General features: G+C 46.8%; 2 protein-coding genes across 2 annotated transcripts; one reads left to right on the top strand and one right to left on the bottom strand.

Annotated features, from left to right (window-relative positions):
- The first annotated feature begins 4,461 nt into the window (after positions 1-4,461).
- On the top strand, positions 4,462-4,872 carry LOC141106747 (histone H3). Its single transcript, XM_073597675.1, has one exon. The coding sequence runs from the start codon at positions 4,462-4,464 to the stop codon at positions 4,870-4,872; it is 411 nt and encodes a 136-aa protein (XP_073453776.1).
- A 146-nt stretch (positions 4,873-5,018) lies between these two features.
- On the bottom strand, positions 5,019-7,239 carry LOC141106498 (histone H1B-like). Its single transcript, XM_073597308.1, has one exon. It carries the CDS (start codon positions 7,135-7,137, stop codon positions 6,469-6,471), a length of 669 nt encoding a protein of 222 aa, XP_073453409.1. The 5' UTR covers positions 7,138-7,239; the 3' UTR covers positions 5,019-6,468.
- Between the last annotated feature and the right edge of the window lie 19,681 nt (positions 7,240-26,920).

Raw genomic sequence — 26,920 nt, 5'->3', positions numbered from 1 at the left:
AAAGTATCACTCCGCCACAGAAATCCATGTATCCGGTGTACTGAAAGAGGCCGGGCACATGGATGGGGGGGGGGGGGTGTGGGGGTGGCGCCTGTGCGCCCACAGTGCATGAGCTGCCACTGCTTGTATTGCACATTTAAGTTCTTTTCTTTTTTTTCCATTTCGACAACCAAAGCTGTTTATTACTGACAATCACAGTAGAAAGAAATGATGCTTCATAGTCTAGTAGTAAAATTATATATATATATATATATATATATATATATATACCCCTCAATGTAGATCCATCATCAATCATAATGATGAGGCAGCCACCACCAGACCCCCCCTAAAAAAAAAGTGCTCCGCCCTCGACAAAGGCTAACTGCCTTCTGCCAGCACCGCCCCATGGGACATCACTAACCCAGCATGCACCGGGATCTGGGGGGCTCCCATGTTAAAGGGGACTTCTAAATTCTGATAAGCCCACAGACCCCCCCTGAGACTAGGACAGTGGAGACTGTCCTAGTCTCAGCTGAAGGAGGTTGTCAAGAGCAAAGCACTGTTTGACTTTCCAACATATCAGGTCTGTCTGGTAAGCTGCTCTATGTGATTGTTAGTGGAGGAAATCAGATTGTAGAGTGTATGGGGCGCACACATTGTGGTTTTGCAAGTTAATTACTGAAACCCCGCACCTCTATATGGATTGTTTTGAAGATGTAACACATTTATGAGAATAAAAAATGTTTGTGCTGAACCTACATTTTATTTGATTGCAATATGCACATCTTGTATTTTTGACTAGATGTTACCTCCTTTAATACTAACACTTTAAGTTTTTTAATCCCCTAATGATGTTAATAAAAGTATACAAACTTCCAGACACTGGGGGAATGATGATGGGAATACAATGGATTCCAGGATTGGAGATCACATGTAAGTTCACCTATAAATGTGTAGATATTAGTAGTAAAGGTGATAAACATGTCCAATGACTTAGGAACAATTTTCTACTTCTACCTTCTATAAAGGACTGTGTGCTGTCCGAGGTGATATTGTCATCAGATTTGTATGTAGCTGATACGTTGTATATATTTTGTGTCATTTTCCAATCAGGCAGTTTATGACGTTGTCTTATTCATTAGAACTACAAATACACAGATCTGATGAGCTGTTGATGATTGAAATAGATACAAATAGACAAAGATTTGAATGGGCTGATTGGGTGGATACAATGTTTCGTTTTTTTCGCTTATATTCACCATTGTGTTGTGGGTTAAGACATCCACAATCTTTTCCAACTTGTGATTTCAGATATAGTAACAATGTAAGGCGGGAGATTGTGGAGGATCTTTTATTGTAACAATGTGTGAGTGCGGTGTAGCGTCACATATGGCGACCCATCACATTTGGCTACCCACTGGACTGCGCATGTGCGACGCCGACATATGCGTCCCAACACTGTGGCGATCTGCGCTTGTGCAGAATTTTGTGGCCACACCCCTGAGTCCAGGTTCAAGCCCCACCATAAAAGTGGACATAGAGTTAGATTATAATTATGCCGAGTGAAGCAAGCCCGCAAGGGGCCCTGTGGCAAAGTGGTCTTACAACAGTGTTGGAACGCATATGGCGGTGTCGCGCATGCGCAGTCCAGCGGGTTGCAAATTGTGATGGGTAGCTGAATGTGACATGACAGCGGCATAAGTGTTTATTCAGCTCTGCCACCTTGTGGTCATTCCTGGTAGAACACTTGGGTGTGTGTGCAGTACAAGGAGGTGAATAGGGAATGTATACAGCCAGAAAGTGGAGATGATCTCTGCAATAAATCTAGAATCAGGATGGGAATAGAAGGAAGGTTTGATCAATTCCCCTCCAAGTCTGATTGAGCTACAGTACTTCTCATCTAAAGATCATTATTATTAGGGTTAGGTTTTTTTTTTTTGCTGTTTTATTTTTCATCATATGTAAATAGCATCACGAACATGCCACCCACATCTCTCTACATTGAGCCAGACATATCTGTTTTGGATTCTTATTCTCCAATATAGTTATTAGGTTATTATTAATGTGATCAATTGTATTAATACTGTCGGTTAAAGTTCTATATAAAGGCAAACCCTTTGTCTTCTTATCACACTCAGACTTGTAATAGAGGTGAGGAGTAATGAGAGGAAATGTGATCACAGTACATCATTCTCTCATCTCTTTTCATTCCAATCTTTCTATGCTGATCGTCTTACTCATCACCACTAAACTCCTCCAACCAAAACCATCCACCCCTCCATAGAGCTCCAATGTCACCGCACACTATAATTCATATTTCAGGAAATTATTCCCCTCTTGGGTATAAATAGACCCCGCCTATGAGGGATCAGAGTTTCTACTTTCAAATCTCCCATCATAATTCTACAGACCGTTAGGAAAATTCAGCCACACTATCCCGCTAAACCCGGCAGTGGTGGCCCATCCATTAGGGGCACACGGGTGTCACCCCCCTAATCTATGTGCCCAGTCCCTAATCTACATGCAGGGTGCTGGACGCATGGATTCCAATGGGGATTTTTTTTTTTAGCACATGATTAGAGCCTGAGACTCTGGCTTCAAAAAAGGGTGGGCTTGGGGCGCAGAGCACTGCACGCTGAGCCCCCCAAGTTGTGTGACAATAGAAAGTTAATATTCCCTATTGTCTTCCTGATTCTCTTCCCAGCCAATCAGGAAGTGGGTACTGAGACCCGATTGGTAGAGAGGAGAAGCAGCTGTAATGGCCGCCAAAGTGGAGATGCAGGCCTGTGGCCTAGATGGGGTAAGTGCAGGGTTTGCCGATTGGACTGAACATGGGGGGGGGGGTTTGACTGACGGACCGACGTAGCGCCTGGGAGGGGGCAGTGGGTGGTTTATTTGCTGTCCCCCCAAAAAAATGGAGCACCAGCCTCCACTGAAACCCAACATTGTAGAAGTTCTATTCATAGATCTGCTCAACTTCCTCCAATTGAGGTCACTTTTGTTGGTTTTCAGGTTCCAAATATTTCCTCCAAACCAATAAAATCCTCGAAGATTACTGCCACAAGCCCACCAAGTAATCCAAATCAATTATTACCTATTGCCAAATGCAACACATCTTCTCAGATCTAAGAAGGAGCCGGACATACATGTTTGGGAGATCTTATTGTACATTTAGATAACGTAGGCTGACCATACATTATAAAATTGTCATGTACACTTTTTCTTTAGATTTAACCAAAACCATATAATAGGGGGTCAAACTTAAACACCTTCAAATTCTATGCAATCAGGCAGGCCCTGACACTACATAGTTGAAGATAAATCTAAAGAAAATGAAATAGAAACATTTTATAATGTATAGTCAATTTATGATTGTGATCTGAGTGGGGGAACCATCAATCCTAACAGCAATTAAGAGATTATAAGATTTTTATAATTTATTATAGCGAATTTCATGTCAAGGAACATTGTGTTCTCCTTACAGGGATTAGTTTTCATTGTCATCATTAGGGATGAATTGAACACCCCCCCCCCCCCCCCCGATTCGGTTTGCACCAGAACCTGCGAACGGACCGAAAATTTGCACGAACGTTAGAACCCCATTGACTTCTATGGGACTTGAACGTTCAAAATCAAAAGTGCTAAATTTAAAGGCTAATTTGCATGGTATTGTCCTACAAAGGGTTTTGGGACCCGGGTCCTGCCCCAGGGGACATGTATCAATGCAAAAAATGTTTTAAAAACGGCCGTTTTTTTGGGAGCAGTGATTTTAATGATGCTTAAAGTAAAAAAAAAAAACTGAAATATTCCTTTAAATATCGTACCTGGGGGGTGTCTATAGTATGCCTGTAAAGTGGCGCGTGTTTCCCGTGCTTAGAACAGTCCCTGCACAAAATGTCATTTTTAAAGTAATAAAAGTCATTTAAAACTGCTTGCGGCTTTAATGTAATGTTCGGTCCCGGTAATATGGATGAAAATCAGTGAGATTGATTTCTCCGGAGTCCGGAGAGCAGAGAGCCTCAGCCCCCTACAATCCCCTTGATCCCCATTACAGGGGACATGAAAAGTGTTCTTTATAAGTCAGATGTATACCGTGATCGGTGACCTATAAGAAGTGAGCATGGATGGATCCCTGTGCTGTGTATTTGGCGGAACAGACAACAGCTGCTCAGTGTGGAATCCCCGCTCACACTTTCTATTCTGTATAATAATCCACATCGAAGGAGTTCAGAGATCTCCGAGTATTGTGTGATGTGCGGAGACTTCACTTTGGATTTGAGAAAACAAAATAGCGATCTATTCCAATAATAGGACGTGCAGATCTAGGCGGGCAATTCGAAAAAAAGGCGCTTTTCAAGTGAACCAATGAGGAGGAGGAGTGTGCTCTCATTGTCCAATCAGAGGGCTGGGGTGTGTATAAATAGCGCTGCAGAGCGGCATAAGCTCACGTTCCTTGTATCAGCGAAGCATTGAGTAGTAATGGCGAGAACCAAGCAGACCGCTCGTAAGTCCACCGGAGGGAAAGCTCCCCGCAAGCAGCTGGCCACCAAAGCCGCCCGCAAGAGCGCCCCGGCCACCGGCGGAGTCAAGAAGCCTCACCGCTACAGGCCCGGCACCGTGGCTCTCCGAGAGATCCGCCGCTACCAGAAATCCACCGAGCTGCTCATCCGCAAGCTGCCCTTCCAGCGCCTCGTCCGAGAGATCGCCCAGGACTTCAAGACCGACCTGCGCTTCCAGAGCTCCGCCGTCATGGCTCTGCAGGAAGCCTCCGAGGCTTATCTCGTAGGACTCTTCGAGGACACCAACCTCTGCGCCATCCACGCCAAGAGGGTCACCATCATGCCCAAAGACATCCAGCTGGCACGCCGCATCCGCGGAGAGAGGGCATAGAGAGAGACACACTCCGAACTACTACTAATCCCAACACAAAGGCTCTTTTCAGAGCCACCACATCCTCCTATACAAAGATCTATATACTCCATCATCATCACACCGACTATATGACAGGGAAACTCGTACAAGACACCCACACATCTCCTTCCTCAATACATACAGACGTCTACATCCATTACATACTGATTAGGATTTACACTTTGTTGATTTCTCTTTCTAGTAAATCAATTCTTTATGTCGGTGATCATTTGTTCTACTTTATGATTAATCTGAAGGGATTTTTATTAATGTTTGGTTAAGGGAAAAATTAATATTTGTACAATGGGCTCATGGGAATAAGAGAATTCTCTTTGAGTGCGGTGTGGTTTGTCATTTATTGATACAATTCTTTCCAACATCAATCCGTAACAAATCATACTACTTTTCCCGTACAATCTCCTCTGCTATTCCTCGACCTTGTACAATCATTCCCCGATATAGAGGGGGACATCTCCTGGACATCTTCCTGACTTCCCATTCATCAGCAGATTGGAACATGGGGGGGGGTCTCACTTCATCTCCTCTACTAGCACTGTGTGATCAGAGGAGATCAGAGCTCTCTGCAGGTGCTGCACACATGGAGAGACTAGAAGGAAGAATTCATCCAGTATTGTGTGGAGAATCCGGGGAACTCCCCTGAACCCCCATTTCTTCACTGGTGTTTTATTATTCACCGCCGCCCATATGGGATCTAGATCGTTTTAGCAGCCCCTGATATCCATATGGGGGGTAAATCTAACTGAACTGGATATTTATTTAGTAAAGAGTACATTGTCCACATAACACAATGATGTGCCTCTCTATTGGTTCCCCTCTAATGATCACGGAAGGATCTGCAGTCGCTGCGTTCCATATTGAAGTGTCAGAATTCCTTGTACAATGATCGTCTAGAAGAGGAAATGTTCATCCCCTCCTCCCCGGGGAGATCCCGCAGACAGTGTGCGGGAATTGTCTCCGATTTGCAGGTCTCCAATCCGCACTGCAGATGTTATATATCATTTTGTATCAGGGACGGATCTCTCGTTCAATATTTTTATTAAGGTTTAAATGAGAAATACATAACAATCTCTAGGCGTATACGTGGGAAATAATCAAATCATGAATAATAATACAAAAACGAGTATATAAGTCACTGTATGTGCAACAGGAATGCTATCTGAAAATAAGACTTAATAATAATATAGATCCAACATTAGAACCCCCAAAACGTTGGTGTATTTAATGAAACATGCCTCCAGACCACCCATGATGGGCACAAACTGTGGATGGGTGGGGGCAAAGCTGTATAAATCGGGAATATTTACACCAAAATATTGCTAAATATCAGGGACGGATCTCATGTGAAGAGTCCTGTGATCGGATCTCCCGCTGTATGAATACATGATTCTATAGAGGGGATTGGGTAAGGTTGTCAAATTGCTATGTATGGAGGACCTCTAATGCGGCCCCCCCCCCCGGTCGGTGTATGTATGTAGAGCTCTGTCAGGAGGAGGTGGGTGGCTCTGAGAAGAGCCTTTGGGGGGTGTAGATGAAAGGAGGTCTCTCCGGTGGGGATTATTTCTTCTTCGGAGCGGCCTTCTTGGGCTTGGCTGCTGTCTTGGGTTTAGCCGCCTTCTTAGCCGGACTCTTGGCGACTTTTTTCGGCTTGGCTGCAGCTTTGGGCTTCTTGGGGCTCTTTGTCGCCTTCTTGGCTTTGGCAGCTGCAGGCTTTTTAGCGGGTTTCTTGGCGGCCTTCTTGGGGCTCTTGGCTGCGGTGGGGGCTTTGGTGGTGGCCTTCTTCTTGGGGGACTTGGCTGGCTTCTTGGCGGCCGGCTTCTTGGGGGACTTGGCCGCAGCCGATGGCTTCTTGGTGCTTTTCTTGGAGCTTGCCGCCTTGTCCTCCTGCTTCTTGTTGATCTTGAAGGATCCGGAGGCTCCATGTCCTTTGACCTGGACGAGGCTCCCCTTAGTCACCAGCCCCCTGATGGCGATCTTGAGGCGGCTGTTGTTCTTGTCCACATCGTATCCTCCGGCGGCCAGGAGCTTCTTGAGGGCGGCCAGGGAGACCCCGCTGCGCTCCTTGGAAGCGGCCACGGCTGTGACGATGAGGTCGGACACGCTGGGACCGGACGGCTTCTTGCTGCCTTTCTTGGCTCCTCCGGCTGCCGCCTTCTTAGTCGGCTTCTTCTTGGCGGCGGGCTCCGCTGGAGGAGCGGCGGCTGGGGCGCTCTCAGTCTCCGTCATGATTCTGCAAATATTAGCACTGTAATAGATACATAGAATTGCATTTGTCGCTTTGGCTTATATAGAGACGTTCTGCACTGCTATTGGTCGGCAGAAAGCTTTAGTGCCTACTGCTATTGGTTGCAAATAAGACACGCCCATTGACTTTCACTCCCGAGTTGGGGAATCTTCTCTCTCTTGTTGTGTTTCCCGGGCAGAGAGAAAAACGACTTTTATTGGGAATAGAACGATGTCCGATCTTCATCGGGGACCCGATCTGCTCACTGGACTGTCACTTATCGGGGGGTCACATACAGCTGTCAGGAGCTGCTGAGGAGGCTGAACACAGGGCCTGCAAACACAGCCATCCTCCTGAGTGTGTGTCCCATTCTTCCTTCTATCTTGTTTTCTACACAAATTCTACCCAGAAAACAATCTTCTCACATCTCCCACTAGAATGATCTTCACAATAGATGAGTGAAGAGTGAAGATCAGGAAACATTTCCCCCTAATACAGAACTCTGCTCATCTATAGCTGAGTAGAAGGAGCCTGGAACAAAAACATCATCCGGTGACATGAGATCCTTGTGTGATGTGATGGCAGATATTGTTATACATACAAATGTCTCAGCTGATTACACAATGTCATGTTTTATGTGCTATGTATCATTATCTGGTCATCATGATACATAAAGTGTTATCCAGATACTTTGAGTAAGCCGATTGCTACATTTTGCTAAACAGCTACTCAGGAGGAATAATGTTTGTTTCAAATTCTTGTATCTCAAATATCATTTCATGAGTTTATTGATCAAGGAACCAATCCATCAACATTTCATTCCCCAATTTAAACAATCAGTAATAAGAACTTTGCTGATAATCATCATTTTAGCTATCTTATACAATCCGTACCCTGGTAGAGGGCCTACGCCTACTGAGAAGAGTGGCATATACAGCCTACAACTGAACAAGCACCCTTTCCATCATGCTCATGTCCAATGAAAACTGACTGGTCTCTCCAAAATACTTGACCAGGATCCTCCTGATGGCTGTTTTTGATCCTATGTACCCACTTTAAGCTGGGAGACTGCGGCATATTGTTTGTCTTTCTTTTTTTTTTCTAGCTACCTACACATTGTTGTCCAGAACTACACCGTACTGATCTGGAATGTTTCTTTGCACCCCAATTATTTAGCACTTATATTCTAACAGTCCATAGTTCTCAATTTTATAAGATACTTTTTTTTATCAACCCACGGATACCCTTCAACGACCCCTCTAGCCACTTCTGGACCGCCACACGCCAATATACATCCTAACTTTGAAGAGGAATATTGTTGTTATGACAGCAGCTAGCTGCCATAACCCCGGTATTCTCTTCTTCGGCCGGCGGCTCGCTTTCCTATAATAGTGGTCTCTGCGGCAGATTTACTTTTATCGGTGGCGGGAGAGGGGCCCCCCTCCCGCCACGCTGGTGCCCTCCGTCGGCAGTGGTGGAGGCGATCGGATGCTGTCCCTTGTGTGCCATGGAGATGAGTGAGGGGAAGATGAACCCCACCCGTCTCCATACTATTGTAGGGTGGAAGCGAAGTCAAAACGTCACTTCCGCCCATAGCTCATAAAAGGGACTTTTTTGTTCTTTAAGTGACTTTTTTTTTTTTTTTTTTAATCGCATTTTTGTGTAAATATGAGATCTGAGGCCTTTTTGACCCCAGATCTCATATTTAAGAGGTCCTGTCATGCTTTTTTTTTTCTATTACAAGGGATGTTTTCATTCCTTGTAATAGGAATACAAGTGACACCTTTCTTTTTTTCTTTTAAAGAACAATGTAAAAAAAAAAAAAAAAGTAAATTAAATAAGAATAGGGATGAGCCGAACACCCCCCCCCCCCCCCAGTTCGGGTCGCAGCAGAACATGCAAACAGACCTAAAATGTGTGTGATCACACGAACCCCGTTAAAGTCTATGGGACTCGAACATGAAACATCAAAAGTGCTAATTTTAAAGGCTAATATGCAAGTTATTGTCATAAAAAAGTGTTTGGGGACCTGGGTCCTGCCCCAGGGGACATGTATCAATGCATTTTTTTTATTTTTTTTTAAACGGCAGTTTTTTCAGGAGCAGTGTTTTAATAATACTTAAAGTGAAACAATAAAAGTGTAATATTCCTTTAAATATCTTCCTGGGGGGTGTCTATAGTATGCCTGTAAAGTGGCACAATTTCCCTGTGTTTAGAACAGTACCACAGCATAATGACATTTCTAAAGGGAAAAAAAAAGTCATTTAAAACTGCTTGTGGCTGTAATGTAATGTTGCCCCCCCCCCCCCCCCAGCCCATTACCAGGCCCTTTGGGTCTGGTATGGATATTAAGGTGAACCCCGCTATCTAATTAAAAGAAAAAAAAAAAAAAAAGTGTGAGTCCCACAGGCCCTATATACTCTGAACAGCAGCAGTATACAGGCATTCCCCAGGTTACAAACAAGATAGGGACTGTAGGTTTGTTCTTAAGTTGAATCTGTTTGTAATTTGGAACAGCTACATTTTGTAAGTGTAGCTCCAGCTAAAAAATCAATTTTTAAGCTTTTTGGATAACATGGGGAAGGGTTATCATCACCCCTTTAACATTTGTTTTGCTGTCTGTGCACCTCTTCAGAAGATTTCACCTCACTTTCTGTCCCAATGACAATTGGATTTTGAAACTTTTGGGTCATTAGGGAAACAAGGATTGGTGATAAAGCATGAGTGGGGAGACACCTTTTTCCCATAATAACTCTTACAGGAGAGAATTTATCTTCCTAGGGGTAGATTTCCTCTCACTTCCTGTTGTCTCATTCCATTTCTAAGTAGGAGTTGTTTGTAAGTCGGATATTTGAAAACATGGGACCTCCTGTATATACTATACGGCCTGCCCTATACACTCTGCGGAAATTTGGGCCTTAGGTGCTGGTGGTACCAGAACATTGTAAGCCCTCACAGTTACTCCTGGTGGACGCTGGAAAGGGCCCTGCTGTGAAATATTATATCAATAATTGTAATTACATGCCCCTGTTAAACAGGGGCAGAAAAATTGGGCCTTAGGCAGTGGTGGTGGTGGTGGTTGTGGTGGTACAACACTGTAAAGCCTCACAGATACTTTTGTTGAGCGCAGGAACAGGCCCTGCTGTGAAATATTAGATCAAAAATTTTAATTTTTTGCAAAGTAGATGTAACAATGACAATGTATACATAACATACAACACAATACTCCTCAATGACTAAGGCAGCCAATGGAAGGAAATACATTGGATGAACAAAATATCTCTAACAATGCAGCCCTGGTACATTTAAAGACGTAACCTTATAGTGCACACTATGCACCTTCCTCTTATGTAATTGGAAGATCTAGCTAGGAAGAAGAGGAGATAGGAATACCAGGGGCCCTAGACAAGATACAAAAAAAAAAAAAAAATTCACATTGTGTAGAACCTTTAATCTCAGGGTATAATGTTACTCTCAGGACATGCATTATAACTTATACTGTCTGTTAATCCTTCCGAAGAGGGTTCCCCCAGAATAAATAAGTCGCCAGGCAGGAGGGGGCAAAACGCTCCGACCTCCCGCGCCTGTTGTTCAGTTTGGCTGGGAACCTAAGTATTTTACCACATAAGATGGACAGCCTGAGAGGAATTTCAACAGGGATGCTCCCCCTGAGCAGGCCCCCAAGATCATCACCCCACCCCAATGGGAACACACTGTGGGGTGTGAGAGCACCAGGAGCCCTCCCGGGTGAGGCAACCCCTTATCACCCATCGGTTCCCCCGGGGAGCCGCTCCCGCCAGGAAGATCCCCAGGCGTCGCAACCCCCAGGATGGAGCCAACGGTCTCATTGCCCGGGTTAGAGAAATAAAAGTGACTGGCTGTCCCCTATGCTAGGTTACCAAACTAACAGTTGAGGACAATCTATGTAAGGCTTATGGAAAGATCTAAGCCTTGTAAAACTAAAATCTGATGTTAGAGAGTGTGAGGAAGAAGAGGGGAAAGAGAGTGAAAGAGGAGCAAGAAGGAGGAAGAAAGAAGAGGGAAGAGGAAGGGAGTTGGGGTGAGGTATGTGAGGAAGGAGTGTAGTCTCGCTGAACTCCCCCCTACATTAGTAGATGACCTGGGTAAAGTGGGACTCGGACATACTTGGCCCAAGGTTCCCAGATCCCTTCAAAGCGTTGGACTGTATCACGCAGTTTTGCCACCATTTGTTCCTGTGACATTATCCACAAAATCTTCCGCTTGGTGGCCGAAATGGACACTGAGGGGTTTTTCCAGGCTTTTGCTAGTGTGATTTTGGCTCCCAAACACATAAAGAAGATAAGTTGTTGTGTGGTTTTAGGTGTGTTGTGTACTTTGCGGTTTAGCAGGATGTATGTGGGGTCCTGTGGTACATCTATCCCAGAGACTCTCCGCAGAAGATGGAGAAATTGATTCCGGTAGCTCCGTATGCGGGGGCACGTCCACCAGATATGATGCATCGTGCCCATATGACCACAGCCTCTGTAACATAGAGGGGAGGAGTCTGGGAATATCCTAGAGAGCCTGGCTGGGACATAGTACCATTTAGTGAAAACTTTAATGTTAGCCTCTATCAAAGCAATATTTAAGATACCTTTAGATGATCTGCTGAAGGCTTGGAACCACATGTCAGGATCCCACTGGATGTCCAGGTCCAACTCCCAGGATCGTGCGTATGCCGGGACGTCTGTCCTATCTGCCAGGAAAAGGTAGATAATGGAGATCCCACCTTTTTTGTGAGCCTATCGAGGAGCACCATTGTTCATCCATCGTGACCTTAGGAGTGTTCAATTTGTCAGTCCAAAGAGAGCAAAGGATGTGCCGTATTTGCGACAGTCTGAAGGTTTCTGAGGCTGGCATTTCCAGTGTACTCAGGCAATGGCCCAATGAGATAGGGCCGTTAGGTGTAAAGAAATGGCCTATCCTGAAGAGGCCTTTGTTCAGCCACCAATGAAATGCATATATATTCATCCCAGGGGGAAAGTCGGGGTTGTGAAACAGGTGTGTGAGAGGCCTTAAGGGAGATATCAAGTTGGCATTTTTGTGTAATTGATCACGGAGGGCTAAGGAGTGAGATAAGGTAGGGGCTAAAATAGCCGGTCTGTGTTTAGGAGGTCTCCATGCTAAAAAGTTGAGTGTGAAATGTGGGACGGATTGCCTCTCAAGGGAGATCCAAGTCCTCCTCTTCCTCCCGCTGTTTTGCCTCAAGTGCCCTCTCCATTATTCCACGAAGCGTGTGCTCCAACAGGAAGACAAGAGGGAAAGTATCACTGATTCATGCACTGTCACTGCTCACCATCCTCGTGGCCTCCTCAAATGGTGGCAGGACAGTGCATGCATCCGTGATCAGTAGCCACTGGTGTGACAAAAAAAGCCAAGCTCCCCTGACCCTGTCCTGGTGCCATACTCACACAGGTACTCATTGATGGCCCTCTGCTGTGTGTGCAGCCGCTGCAGCATTGCCAACGTCGAGTTCCACCTGGTGGGCATGTCACAAATGAGGCGGTTCTTGGGCAGGTTGCATTCTCTTTGAATGTCAGCCCGCCGAGCACTGGCATTATATGACCGGCGGAAATGACCACAGACTTTCCTGGCCTGCCTCAGGAAATCCTGGAAGCCCAGGTACCTGCTCAAGAACCGCTGCACCACCAAATTCAGGATGTGAGCCAAACAGGAAACATAGGTCAAGTGTCCCTGTCGGAGGGCGGAGAGGAGGTTGTGCCATTGTCACATGCAACCATTCCTGGCTGAAGCTGGCGTGGCGTCAACTACCTCTGAGCCAGCCCCTGCAGAGCTGACAGAATCTCTGCCCCAGTATGGCTCCTGTCCCCTAAGCAGACCAACTCAAGCACCGCATGGCATCTTTTTGCCTGAGTACTTGCACAGCCCCTTGAACGCCTACGGAGCACCGCTGGTTCAGAGGAGAAATCTGCAGAGGAAGAGGCCATAGAGGAAGAAGAAGAGGAGGGGGTGGAGGAGAGAGCTGTGGCAGAATCACCACTAGCATTTTGGAGGCGTGGTGGCGGAACAAGCTCCAACAATACTGAACCCTGTCCTGCATCCTTCCCAGCTGCCAGCAGAGTTACCCAGTGTGCCGTGAAAGCAAGGTAACGTCCCTGTCCATGCCTGCTGGACCATGAGTCAGCAGTAATATGCATCTTTCTGCTGATTGCCCTGTCCAACAAGGCCAAGACATTGCCTTCCACATGCTGGTAGAGAGCCACAATGGCCTTCTGTGAAAAGAAATGGCATTTGGGAACCTGCCACTGAGGTACCGCACATTCCACAAATTCACAAAAGGGGGCAGAGTCTACCAGCTGAAAAGGCAGCAGTTGCAGTGCTAGAAATTTGGCCAAGCTAGCATTCAGACGCTGAGAATATGGATGGCTGGGACCAAATTTCTTTTGACGGTTTAGCAACTGGGGTAGGGAAATTTGCCTGCTAAAATCCGATGTTGGTGTACCGCTAGCAGATTGGCCTCAAGTACTTGGGACACCTATTTCTATACCTTCATTCCTCTCAGTGCAGGTTTCTGAGAGGACTGGAGGTACAGAAGGGTTGGAGATCCCAGCTGATGAGGAGCAAGGAGAGGTCCACCTTGTTCTTTGATGTGGGTCTTTTAAGTGCTGTTGCCAACGGACTGCGTGGGAGGTCGTCATATGTCTGGTCAAGCATGTGGTGCCCAAGTGTCTGCTGTTTTGGCCACGCTTGATGCACTTCAGACATTTGCTGCAAACAGTAACGGTGCGATCTGCTGCACATGTGTCAAAAAAGGCCCACACTAATGAACTTTTCAAAATATGCGGGGAGTCAGCAGTGCCCTGTATCTGCTTAGCTCTGCGATGTGATGCAATAGGGTGGCTGCCCTTAAGCTGCCCCCTGGAGGGCATCCTACCTCGTTGGAGATGTGCCTCCTCCTCCTCTCTTCTATCAGGCACCTAAGTAGAGTCAGTGACCTCATCATCCCCTCCCTCCTCATAACTGGAGCAAACTTGGCAGTATGCTGCAGGTGGGGGAACATGACTGCTAGTTTCTTGACCTTCTTGGGCACCCTCTCTCTCTAGGCTGATGTTACTCCCTTCCTCAACCTGGGTACTCCTTTGTGCATGATGGTGGGGCTACGGAAGGAGTGACTGTTGACATGGAGCTGATGGAATAGGCCACTTTGGCAGCTGCATTGGTAGGCAAACTACTCTGAGCCTGGGTGACAGAGGACGAGGAGGATGAGGACGGCTTTGTTATCCATTCCACCAACTCTTCTGCATGTTGTGGCTCGATAACACGGCCAGCTGCAGGAAAAAAGGACAAGCTTGCCCCACGGCCACGTGCTGAGGATGCACCGTGTCCACAACCAGCACTGTCGACTGTAGACACAGAGCCTGCTTGCCCTCTTTTATTGGCCTGTGAGCGTCTGCCTCTCCTTGCTGGCCTTCCGGACATGCTGTAAATTCTGATTACCAAAACAAAACTACACTGTATTGTGTACTGTGTACACCACCAGGAAAGTAGTAGCAACTGCACTAGGGGTGCACAGTACTGTGTACACCAACAGAAGTATAATAACAACTATGGGTACACTGTATGTATTGTGTACACCACCAGGAAAGTAGTAGCAACTGCACTAGGGGTGCACATTACTGTGTACACCAACATAAGTTTAATAACAACTATGGGTGTACTGTATTGACCACCAGAAAAGTATGAGCAACTGCACTATGGGTGCACAGCACTGTACACTGTGTACACCGCCTGAAGTATATTAGAAACAGTACACAGTATATCTGTATATATATATATATATATATATATATATATATATATATATATATATAATATATTACACTGCAGCTAACTGAATAATCTGCCTGCCTGCTCAATATGAATGACGCTCTCTCTCCATCCACGCCAATGACACACTACACAAGGCCGACGTGCAGGCGGCCTTATATAGTGTGGGGCGTGAACTTAGTCCCCCTGAGCCATGATTGGCCAAAGGCACCCTGCCTTTGGCCAATTATGGCTCTCTTAGCTGAGGGTGCTGTGATTGGCCAAAGCATGCAGGTCATGGTGCATGCTCTGGCCAATCATCCTACAGCAATGCACTGCGCTCCCGCAGTAGATTATGGGCCGTTACGCGCCGCTCAAATTTGGAGCAAATGGCCCATAATGTTCAGTTTTCGACGAACGGTCGAACAGCCAATGTTCGAGTCGAACTCATGTTCGACCTGAACAGAAAGCTTATTCCTAAATAAGAAAAAAAAAAATGCTTTAAGCGCTCCCCGTCCCGCAGAAGCGAGCACATACATGAGTAGCGCCCACATATGAAAATGGTGATCAAACCACAAATGTGAGGTATTGCCGCGATCGGTAGAGTAAAAACAATAATTTTAGCCCGAGGCCTCCTCTGTAACTCAAAACATGCAACCTGTAGAATGTTTTTAAACATCGCCTATGGAGATTTTTAAGGGTAAAAGTTTGTCGCTATTCCACGAGCGGGAGCAATTTTGAAGCATGACATGTTTAGTATCATTTTACTCGGCATAACATTTTTTATTACAATATAAAAAATTGGGCTAACTCTACTGTGGTCTTATTTTTTAATTCAAAAAAGTGTATTTTTTTCCCAAAAAAAAAGTGCGCTTGTAAGACCGCTGCACAAATACAGTCTGACTGAAAGTATTGCAATGACCGCCATTTTATTCTCTAGGGTGTTAGAAAAAATGTCTAATGTTTGGGGGTTCTAAGTAATTTTCTAGAAAAAAAAAAAAGCTGTTTTTAACTTGTAAACAACAAATCTCAAAAAGAGTCTTGGTCCTTAAGTGGTTAGAGACTTTGGACCAACTACTAACGCCCTTCAGAGTATATTTCTCTGAGCACCTGTTTACAATGGCTTGAAGAAGTATTCATACCCCTTGAAATTTTCCACATTTTGTCATGTTACAACCAGAAATGTAAATATATTTTATTGGCCTTTTGCTGCAATTACAGCTGCAAGTCATTTTGGGGAGGTCTCTACCAGCTTTGCACATCTAGAGAATGACATTTTTTTGACCATTCTTCTTTGCAAAATAGCTCAAGCTCTGTCAGATTGGATGGAGAGCATCTGTGAACAGCAAGTCTCGCCACAGATTTTCAATTGGATTTAGGTCTGGACTTTGACTGGGCCATTCTAACACATGAATATGCTTTGATCTAAACCATTCCATTGTAGCACTGGCTGTATGTTTAGAGTCATTGTCCTGCTGGAGTTGAAGGAAGAGGAGGACTTCCTTAGCTCTCAAGGCCCCCCTCATCCAGACAATGTTCCTGCGTGCCCGCCGATCACACAGGAAGAGGACGAGGAGGAGGAGGAGGAAGATTGTGTCAGTATGGAGGTGGAGGTGGAGCCTAGCACTCAGCATCAGCAACAGTCTTTAAGGGATCAGTCCCAAGAAACACATGGACTTGTACGTGGCTGGGAGGAGGTGGCTGCGGACCATGTCGTCCTTAGTGACCCAGAGGACTCCGGACCGAATGCCTTAGCAAACCTACGCTGCATGGCCTCCCTGATCCTGCAAAGCCTGCGTAAGGATCCTCGTATTCGTGGTATCAAGGAGAAGGACCAATACTGGCTGGCAACCCTCCTTGATCCACATTACAAGGGTAAGGTTGCGGACCTTATCTTGCCATCGCAGAGGGAGCAGAGGATGAAACATCTTCGGGAGGCCTTGAAGAAAGGTCTGTGCAAAGCGTTCCCAGAAACTGGGAGGTTACAAACTCCTGTTTCTGGACAACGTGTTGCTGAGGCTTCGGTCAGTCAAAGAAGGAGCGGTGGAGAAGGTGGCCGTCTGACCGATGCATTTTTTGGTCCGCAGCCCCAAGGTATGATCGGTTCCAGCAACCATCGCCAGCGTCTGTTTTACATGGTGCAGGAATACCTAGGGGCAAGATCTGACTTGGACACCTTTCCCACCGAAAATCCTCTGGGTTACTGGGTCTTGAGGATGGATCACTGGCCAGAGCTTGCACAGTATGCAATTGAGCTACTGGCCTGTAGGGATGAGCCGAACACCCCCCGGTTCGGTTCGCACCAGAACCTGCGAACGGACCGAAAGTTTGCACGAACGTTAGAACCCCATTGACGTCTATGGGACTCGAACGTTCGAAATCAAAAGTGCTCATTTTAAAGGCTAATTTGCATGGTATTGTCCTAAAAAGGGTTTGGGGACCCGGGTCCTACCCAGGGGACATGTATCAATGAAAAAAAAACTTTTAAAAACGGCCGTTTTTTCGGGAGCAGTGATTTTAATGATGCTTAAAGTAAAAAAAAAAAAAGTGAAATATTCCTTTAAATATCGTACCTGAGGGGTGTCTATAGTATGCCTGTAAAGTGACGCGTGTTTCCCGTGTTTAGAACAGTCCCTGCACCAAATGTCATTTTTAAAGGAAAAAATCTCATTTAAAACTGCTTGCGGGTTTAATGTAATGTCGGGTCCTGGCAATATGGATGAAAATCAGTGAGACAAACGGCATGGGTACCCCCCAGTCCATTACCAGGCCCTTTGGGTCTTGTATGGATATTAAGGGGAACCCCGCACCCAAATTAAAATAAGGAAAGGTGTGGGGCCACCAGGCCCTATATACTCTGAACAGCAGTATACAGGCGGTGCAAACAAGACAGGGACTGTAGGTTTGTTGTTAAGTAGAATCTCTTTGTAATTTTGAACGGGTACATTTTTAACGTGTTTAGCTCCAGCCAAAAAATCTTTTTTAAGCTTTTTGGAAAACATAGGGAAGGGTTATCACCCCTGTGACATTTGTTTTGCTGTCTTTCCTCCTCTTCAGAAGATTTCACCTCACTTTTTGTCCCAATGAAAAATGTTTTTTGAAAATTTGTTTTTTTTTGTGGAACAAGGATTGGAAAGCATCAGTGGAAAGGAGAAATGTTTTTTCCATATTAACTCTTACAGGAGAGAATTTCCCTTCCTAGGGGTAGATTTATTCTCACTTCCTGTTGTCTCCTTCCGTTTGCAAGTAGGAGTCGTTTGTAAGTTAGTTGTTTGAAAGTAGGGTCCTGCCCTATATACTCAGCAGAAATTTGGGCCTTAGGTGTTGCTGTGGCCACAACACTGTAAGCCCTCACAGGGCTCTGCTGTGAAATATTAGATCAAGAATTGTAATTACATGCCCCTGTTGAACAGGAGCTGAAAAATTAGGCCTTAGGCACTGGTGCTGGTGCCACAACACTGCAACCCCTCACAGACACTCTAGTTGGAATGCAGGAACGAGCCCTGCTGCAAAGTATTGCATCAAAAATTGTAATTACACGCCCCTGTTAAACAGGGGCAGAAAAAATGGGCCTTAGGCACTGGTGCTGGTGCCACAACACTGCAACCCCTCACAGACACTCTAGTTGGAACGCAGGAACGAGCCCTGCTGCAAAGTATTACATCAAAAATTGTAATTACACTCCCCTGTTAAACAGGGGCTGAAAAATTGTGCCTTAGGCACTGGTGGTGGCGCCCAGAACCAAAAATGTTCTTACAAGCTATCAGCGTGATGATTGAGGAGGAAGAGGATAATTACTCAGGGATAGTCACTCAGCATCAGCATAGGCAGTCTTTGAAGGGATCTGAGATTTCAAAAAAAATTATTCGGTTACATCAGCATCAGGTGCTTGGTAGCTGGTGGTGATCCAAGACTCATTCATTTTTATGAAGGTCAGTCGATCGACCGAGTCAGTGGACAGACGCACCCTGTGATCGGTTACCACGCCTCCAGCAGCACTGAATGTGCGTTCCGAAAGAACGCTGGATGCAGGACAGGCCAGTAGCTCAATTGCATACTGTGCAAGCTCTGGCCAGTGATCCATCCTCAAGACCCAGTAACCCAGAGGATTTTCGGTGGGAAAGGTGTCCAAGTCTGATCTTGCCCCTAGGTATTCCTGCACCATGTAAAACAGACGCTGGCGATGGTTGCTGGAACCGATCATACCTTGGGGCTGCGGACCAAAAAATTGTCTGAACGCATCGGTCAGACGGCCACCTTCTCCACCGCTCCTTCTTTGACTGACCGAAGCCTCAGCAACACGTTGTCCAGAAACAGGAGTTTGTAACCTCCCAGTCTCTGGGAATGCGTTGCACAGACCTTTCTGCAAGGCCTCCCGAAGATGTTTCATCCTCTGCTCCCTCTGCGATGGCAAGATAAGGTCCGCAACCTTACCCTTGTAATGTGGATCAAGGAGGGTTGCCAGCCAGTATTGGTCCTTCTCCTTGATACCACGAATACGAGGATCCTTACGCAGGCTTTGCAGGATCAGGGAGGCCATGCAGCGTAGGTTTGCTAAGGCATTCGGTCCGGAGTCCTCTGGGTCACTAAGGACGACATGGTCCGCAGCCACCTCCTCCCAGCCACGTACAAGTCCATGTGTTTCTTGGGACTGATCCCTTAAAGACTGCTGCTGATGCTGAGTGCCAGGCTCCACCTCCATACTGACACAATCTTCCTCCTCCTCCTCCTCCTCCTCTTCCTCCTCATCCTCTTCCTGTGTGATCGGCGGGCACGCAGGAACACTGTCTGGATAAAGGGGGCCTTGAGAGCTAAGGAAGTCCTCCTCTTCCTGCCTCTGTTCTGCCTCAAGTGCCCTGTCCATTATTCCACGCAGCGTGTGCTCCAACAGGTGGACAAGGGGGACAGTGTCACTGATGCATGCACTGTCACTGCTCACCATCCTCGTGGCCTCCTCAAATGGTGACAGGACAGTGCATGCATCCCTGATCATGGCCCACTGGCGTGGGGAAAAAAAAACAAGCTCCCCTGACCCTGTCCTGGTGCCATAGTCGCACAGGTACTCATTGATGGCCCTCTGCTGCGTGTGCAGCCGCTGCAGCATGGCCAACGTTGAGTTCCACCTGGTGGGCATGTCACAGATTAGGCGGTTCTTGGGCAGGTTAAACTCCTTTTGGAGGTCCGTCAGCCGAGCACTGGCATTATATGACCGGCGGAAATGCACACAGACTTTCCTGGCCTGCCTCAGGACATCCTGTAAGCCCGGGTACCTGCCCAAGAACCGCTGCACCACCAAGTTAAGGACGTGAGCCAAACAGGGCACATGGGTCATTTGTCCCTGTCGGAGGGCAGAGAGGAGGTTGGTGCCATTATCGCAAACCACCATTCCTGCCTTAAGTTGGCGTGGCGTCAACCACCTCTGAACCTGCCCCTGCAGAGCTGACAGAACCTCTGCCCCAGTGTGGCTCCTGTCCCCCAAGCACACCAGCTCAAGCACCGCATGGCATCTTTTGGCCTGCGTACTTGCGTAGCCCCTTGAACGACTACGGAGCACCGCTGGTTCTGAGGAAGAGGCCATGGAGGAAGAAGAAGAGGGGGGGGTGGAGGAGAGAGGTGTGTCACAATCATTAGCATTTTGGAGGCGTGGTGGCGGAACAACCTCCAACACTACTGCACCTTGTCCTGCATCCTTCCCAGCTGCCAGCAGAGTCACCCAATGCGCCGTGAAACTTAGGTAACGTCCCTGTCCATGCCTGCTGGACCATGAGTCAGCGGTAATATCCACCTTACCGCTGACCGCCCTGTCCAGCGAGGCATGGACATTGCCTTCCACATGCTGGTAGAGAGCCGGAATCGCCTTCCGTGAGAAAAAGTGGCGTTTGGGTACCTGCCACTGAGGAACCGCACATTCCACAAACTCACGGAAGGGGGCAGAGTCTACCAACTGAAAAGGCAGCAGTTGAAGTGCTAGCAATTTTGCCAAGCTAGCATTCAACCGCTGGGCATGTGGATGGCTGGGAGCAAACTTCTTTCGGCGGTGCAGCAGCTGGGGCAGGGAAATTTGCCTGGTACAATCTGACGTCGGTGTACCAAAATCAGATTGCCCACAAGTACGTGGCTGTGACACACCTAATTCTACACCTTCATTCCTCTCAGTGCAGGTCTCAGAGAGGACTGAAGGTCTAGTGGGGTTGGAAATCTCAGCTGATGAGGAGCAAGCAGAGGTCCTCTTTGTTCTTTGGTGTGGGTCTTTTAGATACGCTTGCCAACGAACTGCATGGCAGGTCAACATATGTCTGGCCAAGCATGTGGTACCCAAGCGGGAAATGTTTTGGCCACGCGAGATACGCTTGAGACATATGTTGCAAATAGCAGCGGTGCGATCTGATGCACTCGTCTCAAAAAAGGCCCACACCAAAGAACTTTTTGAATAACGCGCAGAGACTGCAGCGCCCTGCACATGTGGAGCTTTGGGGTGTGATGCAGTCAATGTGCTGCCCTTAGGCTGGCCCCTGGAGGGCATCCTGCCTCGTTGGTGATGTGCCGCCTCCTCCTCCTCCTCCTCCTCCTCTCTCCTATCAGGCACCCACGTTGAGTCAGTGACCTCATCATCCCCTCCCTCCTCATCACTGGAGCAAACCTGGCAGTATGCTGCAGCAGGGGGAGCATGACTGCCAGATTGCTGTCCTTCTTGGGCACCCCCTCTGTCCGTGCTCATGTTACTGCCTTCATCGAGCTCAGTATCATCATCAGAGCCTTCCAAACACTGGGCATCCTCCTGGAGCATGTACCCAACACTGTGGTCAAACAGTTCGAGGGACTCCTCAGGAGGACATGGTGGGGCTAGGGAAGGAGTCACTGATGACATTGAGCCGAGGGAAGAGGCCGCTGCTTTGCCAGACAAAGTACCCTGGGCATGGGTGAGAGAGGATGAGGAGGATGAGGACGGCTTGGTCATCCACTCGACCAAGTCTTCCGCATGTTGCGGCTCAACATGGCCAGCTGCCGAAAAAAAGGCCAAGCGTGTCCCATGGCCACGTGCTGATGAGGATGCACCGTCTCCACGACCAGCACTAGACACAGAGCCTGCTTGCCCTCTCTTATTGGCTTGTGACTGTCTGCCTCTCCTTCTTGGCCTTCCAGACATACTAATGGCCTGTAGCTGCACTAAGCTGGGATATATATACTGTATATATATATATATATATATATATATATATATATATATATATATATATATATGTACTGATACTGCAGCTAGCAAAATCAACTGCCTGCCTGTAGTATGAGAACACCACCAACCTTCTACAGGTAGCTTTAGCTGAACACTGTGAGGTGGACGCACCCCACTAACTTGTAGGTTTAGCTGAACACTGTGAGCAGGACGCACTGCACTAACTGTAAATAGTCTAGCTGCCTGACTGTGGTACTAATAGGATCAAAAGAACACCAGCAATTTTCTTCAGGTAGCTGTATTTACTGTAACAAGACAAGCCTGCCTGTCAGTAAGAAGATAACAGAAACGGATCTAGCTGAACACTGTGAGCAGGACGCACCCCACTAGCTTGTAGGTTTAGCTGAACACTGTGAGGTGGACGCACCCCACTAACTTGTAGGTTTAGCTGAACACTGTGAGCAGGACGCACCCCACTAACTTGTAGGTTTAGCAGAACACTGTGAGCAGGACGCTCTGCACTAAATGTAAATAGTCTAGCTGCCTGACTGTGGTACTAATAGGATCAAAAGAACACCAGTAATTTTCTTCAGGTAGCTTTATATACTGTAACAAGACAAGCCTGCCTGTCAGTAGGAAGATAACAGGAACGGATCTAGCTGAACACTGTGAGCAGGACGCACTGCACTAAATGTAAATAGTCTAGCTGCCTGACTGTGGTACTAATAGGATCAAAAGAACACCAGTAATTTTCTTCAAAATACTGTAACAAGACAAGCCTGCCTGTCAGTAGGAAGATAACAGGAACGGATCTAGCTGAACACTGTGAGCAGGACGCACTGCACTAAATGTAAATAGTCTAGAAGATAACAGGAACGGATCTAGCTAAACTGAATACAGTGTATATATATATATATATATATATATATATATATATATATATATATATATATATATATATATATATATATATGCAACACCTGGGATGCATATATATACACAATACACTTTAAGTGCAGCTAACTGACTGACTGTCCTGCCTAATCTAGCTAACTCAAATGAAATGACACTGTCTCTCTCTCTCTCTAAGCACACCGGAACACACTGCACAGGGCCGCCGTGCAGGCGGCCTTATATAGTGTGGGGCGTGTACTAAATCCCCTGAGCCATAATTGGCCAAAGCCTCCTTGGCTTTGGCAAATTACGGCTCTCTGTTAAGGCGGCGCTGTGATTGGCCAAGCATGCGGGTCATAGTGCATGCTTGGCCAATCATCAGCAAGCAATGCACTGCGATGCCGCAGTGAATTATGGGCCGTGACGCGCCACACGAATTTGGCGCGAACGGCCCATATCGTTCACAATTCGGCGAATGACCGAACAGCCGATGTTCGAGTCGAACATGGGTTCGACTCGAACACGAAGCTCATCCCTACTCTAGACACAGAGCCTGCTTGCCCTCTTTTATTGGCTTGTGACTGTGTGCCTCTCCTTGTTGGCCTTCCAGACATACTAATGGCCTGCAGGGAGATGTAGCTGCACAAAACTGGGATGTATACAGTATATATACCGATTATACTGCAGCTAGCAGAATCAACTGCCTGCCTGTAGTATTATTAGTATGAGAACACCTGCACTTGTCTTCAGGTAGCTATACTGTAGGTGCAACTGTGCAGAGTACACAGTACAGTAACTGGAAATACTTCAAGAGCCTACACAAGCACCTGGCTTCAGCTAGCTACACTGTAGGTGCAACTGTGCAGGGTACACAGTACAGTAACTGGAAATACGTCAAGAGCCTACACAAGCACCTGGCTTCAGGTAGCTATACTGTAGGTGCAACTGTGCAGGGTACACAGTACACTAGCTGGAAATACTGTAAAAACACCAGCCTGCCTGAAAATCCTCTGGGTTACTGGGTCTTGAGGATGGATCACTGGCCAGAGCTTGCACAGTATGCATTTGAGCTACTGGCCTGTCCTGCATCCAGCATCCTTTCGGAACGCACATTCAGTGCTGCTGGAGGCTTTGTAACCGATCACAGGGTGCACCTGTCCACCAAATTGGTTGATCGGCTGACCTTCATAAAAATGAATCAGTCTTGGATCACCAGCTACCAAGCACCTGATGCTGATGTAACTGATTGATTTTTTTTTTAATGTGAGATCCCTTCAAGACTGCCTATGCTGATGCTGAGTGACTATCCTGTTATGCTGAGTGACAATCCTCTTCCTCCTCAATTTTCATGCTGATAGCTTGTAAGAATATTTTTGGTTCTGGGCCCCGCCACAAGTGACCAAGGCCCAATTTTTATGCTCTTGTTTAACAGGGGCGTATAATTACAATTTTTGATGCAATACTTTGCAGCAGGGCTCATTCCTGCGTTCCAACTATAGCATCTGTGAGGGGTTGCAGTGTTGTGGCACCAGTGCCTAAGTCCCAATTTTTCTGCCCCTGTTCAACAATGGCATGTAATTACAATTCTTGATCTAATATTTCACAGCAGGGCCCGTTCCAGCGCCCACCAAGAGTAACTGTGTGGGCTTACAGTGTTGTGGCAACACCAACACCTAAGGCCCCAATTTCTGCAGAGTATATAGGGCAGGCCCCTACTTTCAAACATCCAACTTACAAACGACTCCTACTTGCAAACGGAAGGAGACAACAGGAAGTGAGATGAAATCTACCCCTAGGAAGGAAAATTCTCTCCTGTAATGCCCTGTACACACAGTCGGACATTGATCGGACATTCCGACAACAAAATCCTAGGATTTTTTCCGACGGATGTCGGCTCAAACTTGTCTTGCATGCACACGGTCACACAAAGTTGTCAGAAAATCCAATCATTCTGTACGCGGTGACGTAAAACACGTACATCGGGACCATAAACGGGGCAGTAGCCAATAGCTTTCATCTCTTTATTTATTCTGAGCATGCGTGGCACTTTGTGCGTCGGATTTGTGTACACACGATCGGAAATTCCGACAACAGATTTTGTTGTCGGAAAATTTTATAGCAAGCTCTCAAACTTTGTGTGTCGTAAAATCCGATGGAAAATGTGTGATGGAGCCTACACACGGTCGGAATTTCCGACAACAAGGTTCTATCACACATTTTCCGTTGGAAAATCCGACCGTGTGTACGGGGCATAAGAGTTAATATGGGAAAAACGTGTCACCTCTTCACTGATGCTTTATTACCAATCCTTGTTTCACTAAAACCCCCAAATTTTCAAAAAACATTTATCATTGGGACAGAAAGTGAGGTGAAATCTTCTGAAGAGGTGCACAGACAGCAAAACAAATGTCACAGGGGTGATAACCCTTCCCTATGTTTTCCAAAAAGCTTAAAAATAGATTTTTTGGCTGGAGCTACACTTTAAAAATGTACCAGTTCAAAATTACAAACAGATTCTACTTAACAACAAACCTACAGCCCCTGTTTTGTTTGCACTGCCTGTATACTGCTGTTCAGAGTATATAGGGCCTGGGGGCCCCACGCCTTTCCTTTAATATCCATACAAGACCCAAAGAGCCTGGTAATAGACTGGGGGGGGGGGGTGTACCCATGCCGTTTGTCTCACTGATTTTCATCCATATTGTCGGGACCCGATATTACATTAAAGCCGCAGGCAGTTTTCAATTACTTTTATTCCTTTAAAATGACATTTTGTGCAGGGACTGTTCTAAGCACGGGAAACACGCGCCACTTTACAGGCATACTATAGACACCCCCCAGGTACGATATTTAAAGGAATATTTCACTTTTTTTTCACTTTAACCAGTTGCTGACCGCCGCACGACGATGTACGTCGACAGAGCGGCACGGGCAGGCAAAAGGGCTTACATGTACGTCCTTGCCTGCCCCCCGGTGCCTGCGGCGGTCGGCAAATCTCCCCCGGCGATCGGTGGTGAGGGGGAGGCCATCCATTCGTGGCCCCCCCCTCGCGATCACTCCCAGCCAATGGGATCATTTCCCTGCCTCTGTATTGTACACAGAGGCAGAGGAAATGATGTCATCTCTCCTCGGCTCGGTATTTTCTGTTCCGGGCCGAGGAGAGAAGACAGGTATGTGAGTGCACCACCACACACACACACAGTAGAACATGCCAGGCACACAAAACACCCCCGATCCCCCCCCCCCCCCGATCACCCCCCAATCACCCCCCCCCCTGTCACAAACTGACACCAAGCAGGTTTTTTTTTTTTTGATTACTGTATTGGTGTCAGTTTGTGACAGTTACAGTGTTAGGGCAGTGAGTGTTAGGCCCCCTTTAGGTCTAGGATACCCCCCTAATAAAGTTTAAACCCCTTGATCACCCCCCGTCACCAGTGTCGCTAAGCGATCATTTTTCTGATCGCTGTATTAGTGTCGCTGGTGACGCTAGTTAGGGACGTAAATATTTAGATTCGCCGTCAGCGTTTTATAGCGACAGGGACCCCCATATACTATCTAATAAATGTTTTAACCCCTTGATTGCCCCCTAGTTAACCCTTTCACCACTGATCACCGTATAACCGTTACGGGTGACGCTGGTTAGTTCGTTTATTTTTTATAGTGTCAGGGCACCCGCCGTTTATTACCGAATAAAGGTTTAGCCCCCTGATCGCCCGGCAGTGATATGCGTCGCCCCAGGCAGCGTCAGATTAGCGCCAGTACCGCTAACACCCACGCACGCAGCATACGCCTCCCTTAGTGGTATAGTATCTGATCCGTTCAGATCTATACTAGTGTCCCCAGAAGTTTAGGGTTCCCAAAAACGCAGTGTTAGCGGGATCAGCCCAGATACCTGCTAGCACCTGCGTTTTGCCCCTCCGCCCGGCCCA

Source organism: Aquarana catesbeiana, linkage group LG08 (genome assembly GCF_042186555.1).
Source record: "Aquarana catesbeiana isolate 2022-GZ linkage group LG08, ASM4218655v1, whole genome shotgun sequence".
In the NCBI taxonomy this organism is placed as follows: Eukaryota; Metazoa; Chordata; class Amphibia; order Anura; family Ranidae; genus Aquarana; species Aquarana catesbeiana.
The sequence above is the reverse complement of the archived record's forward strand: the minus strand, read 5'-3'. Positions and strand labels throughout refer to the sequence as shown.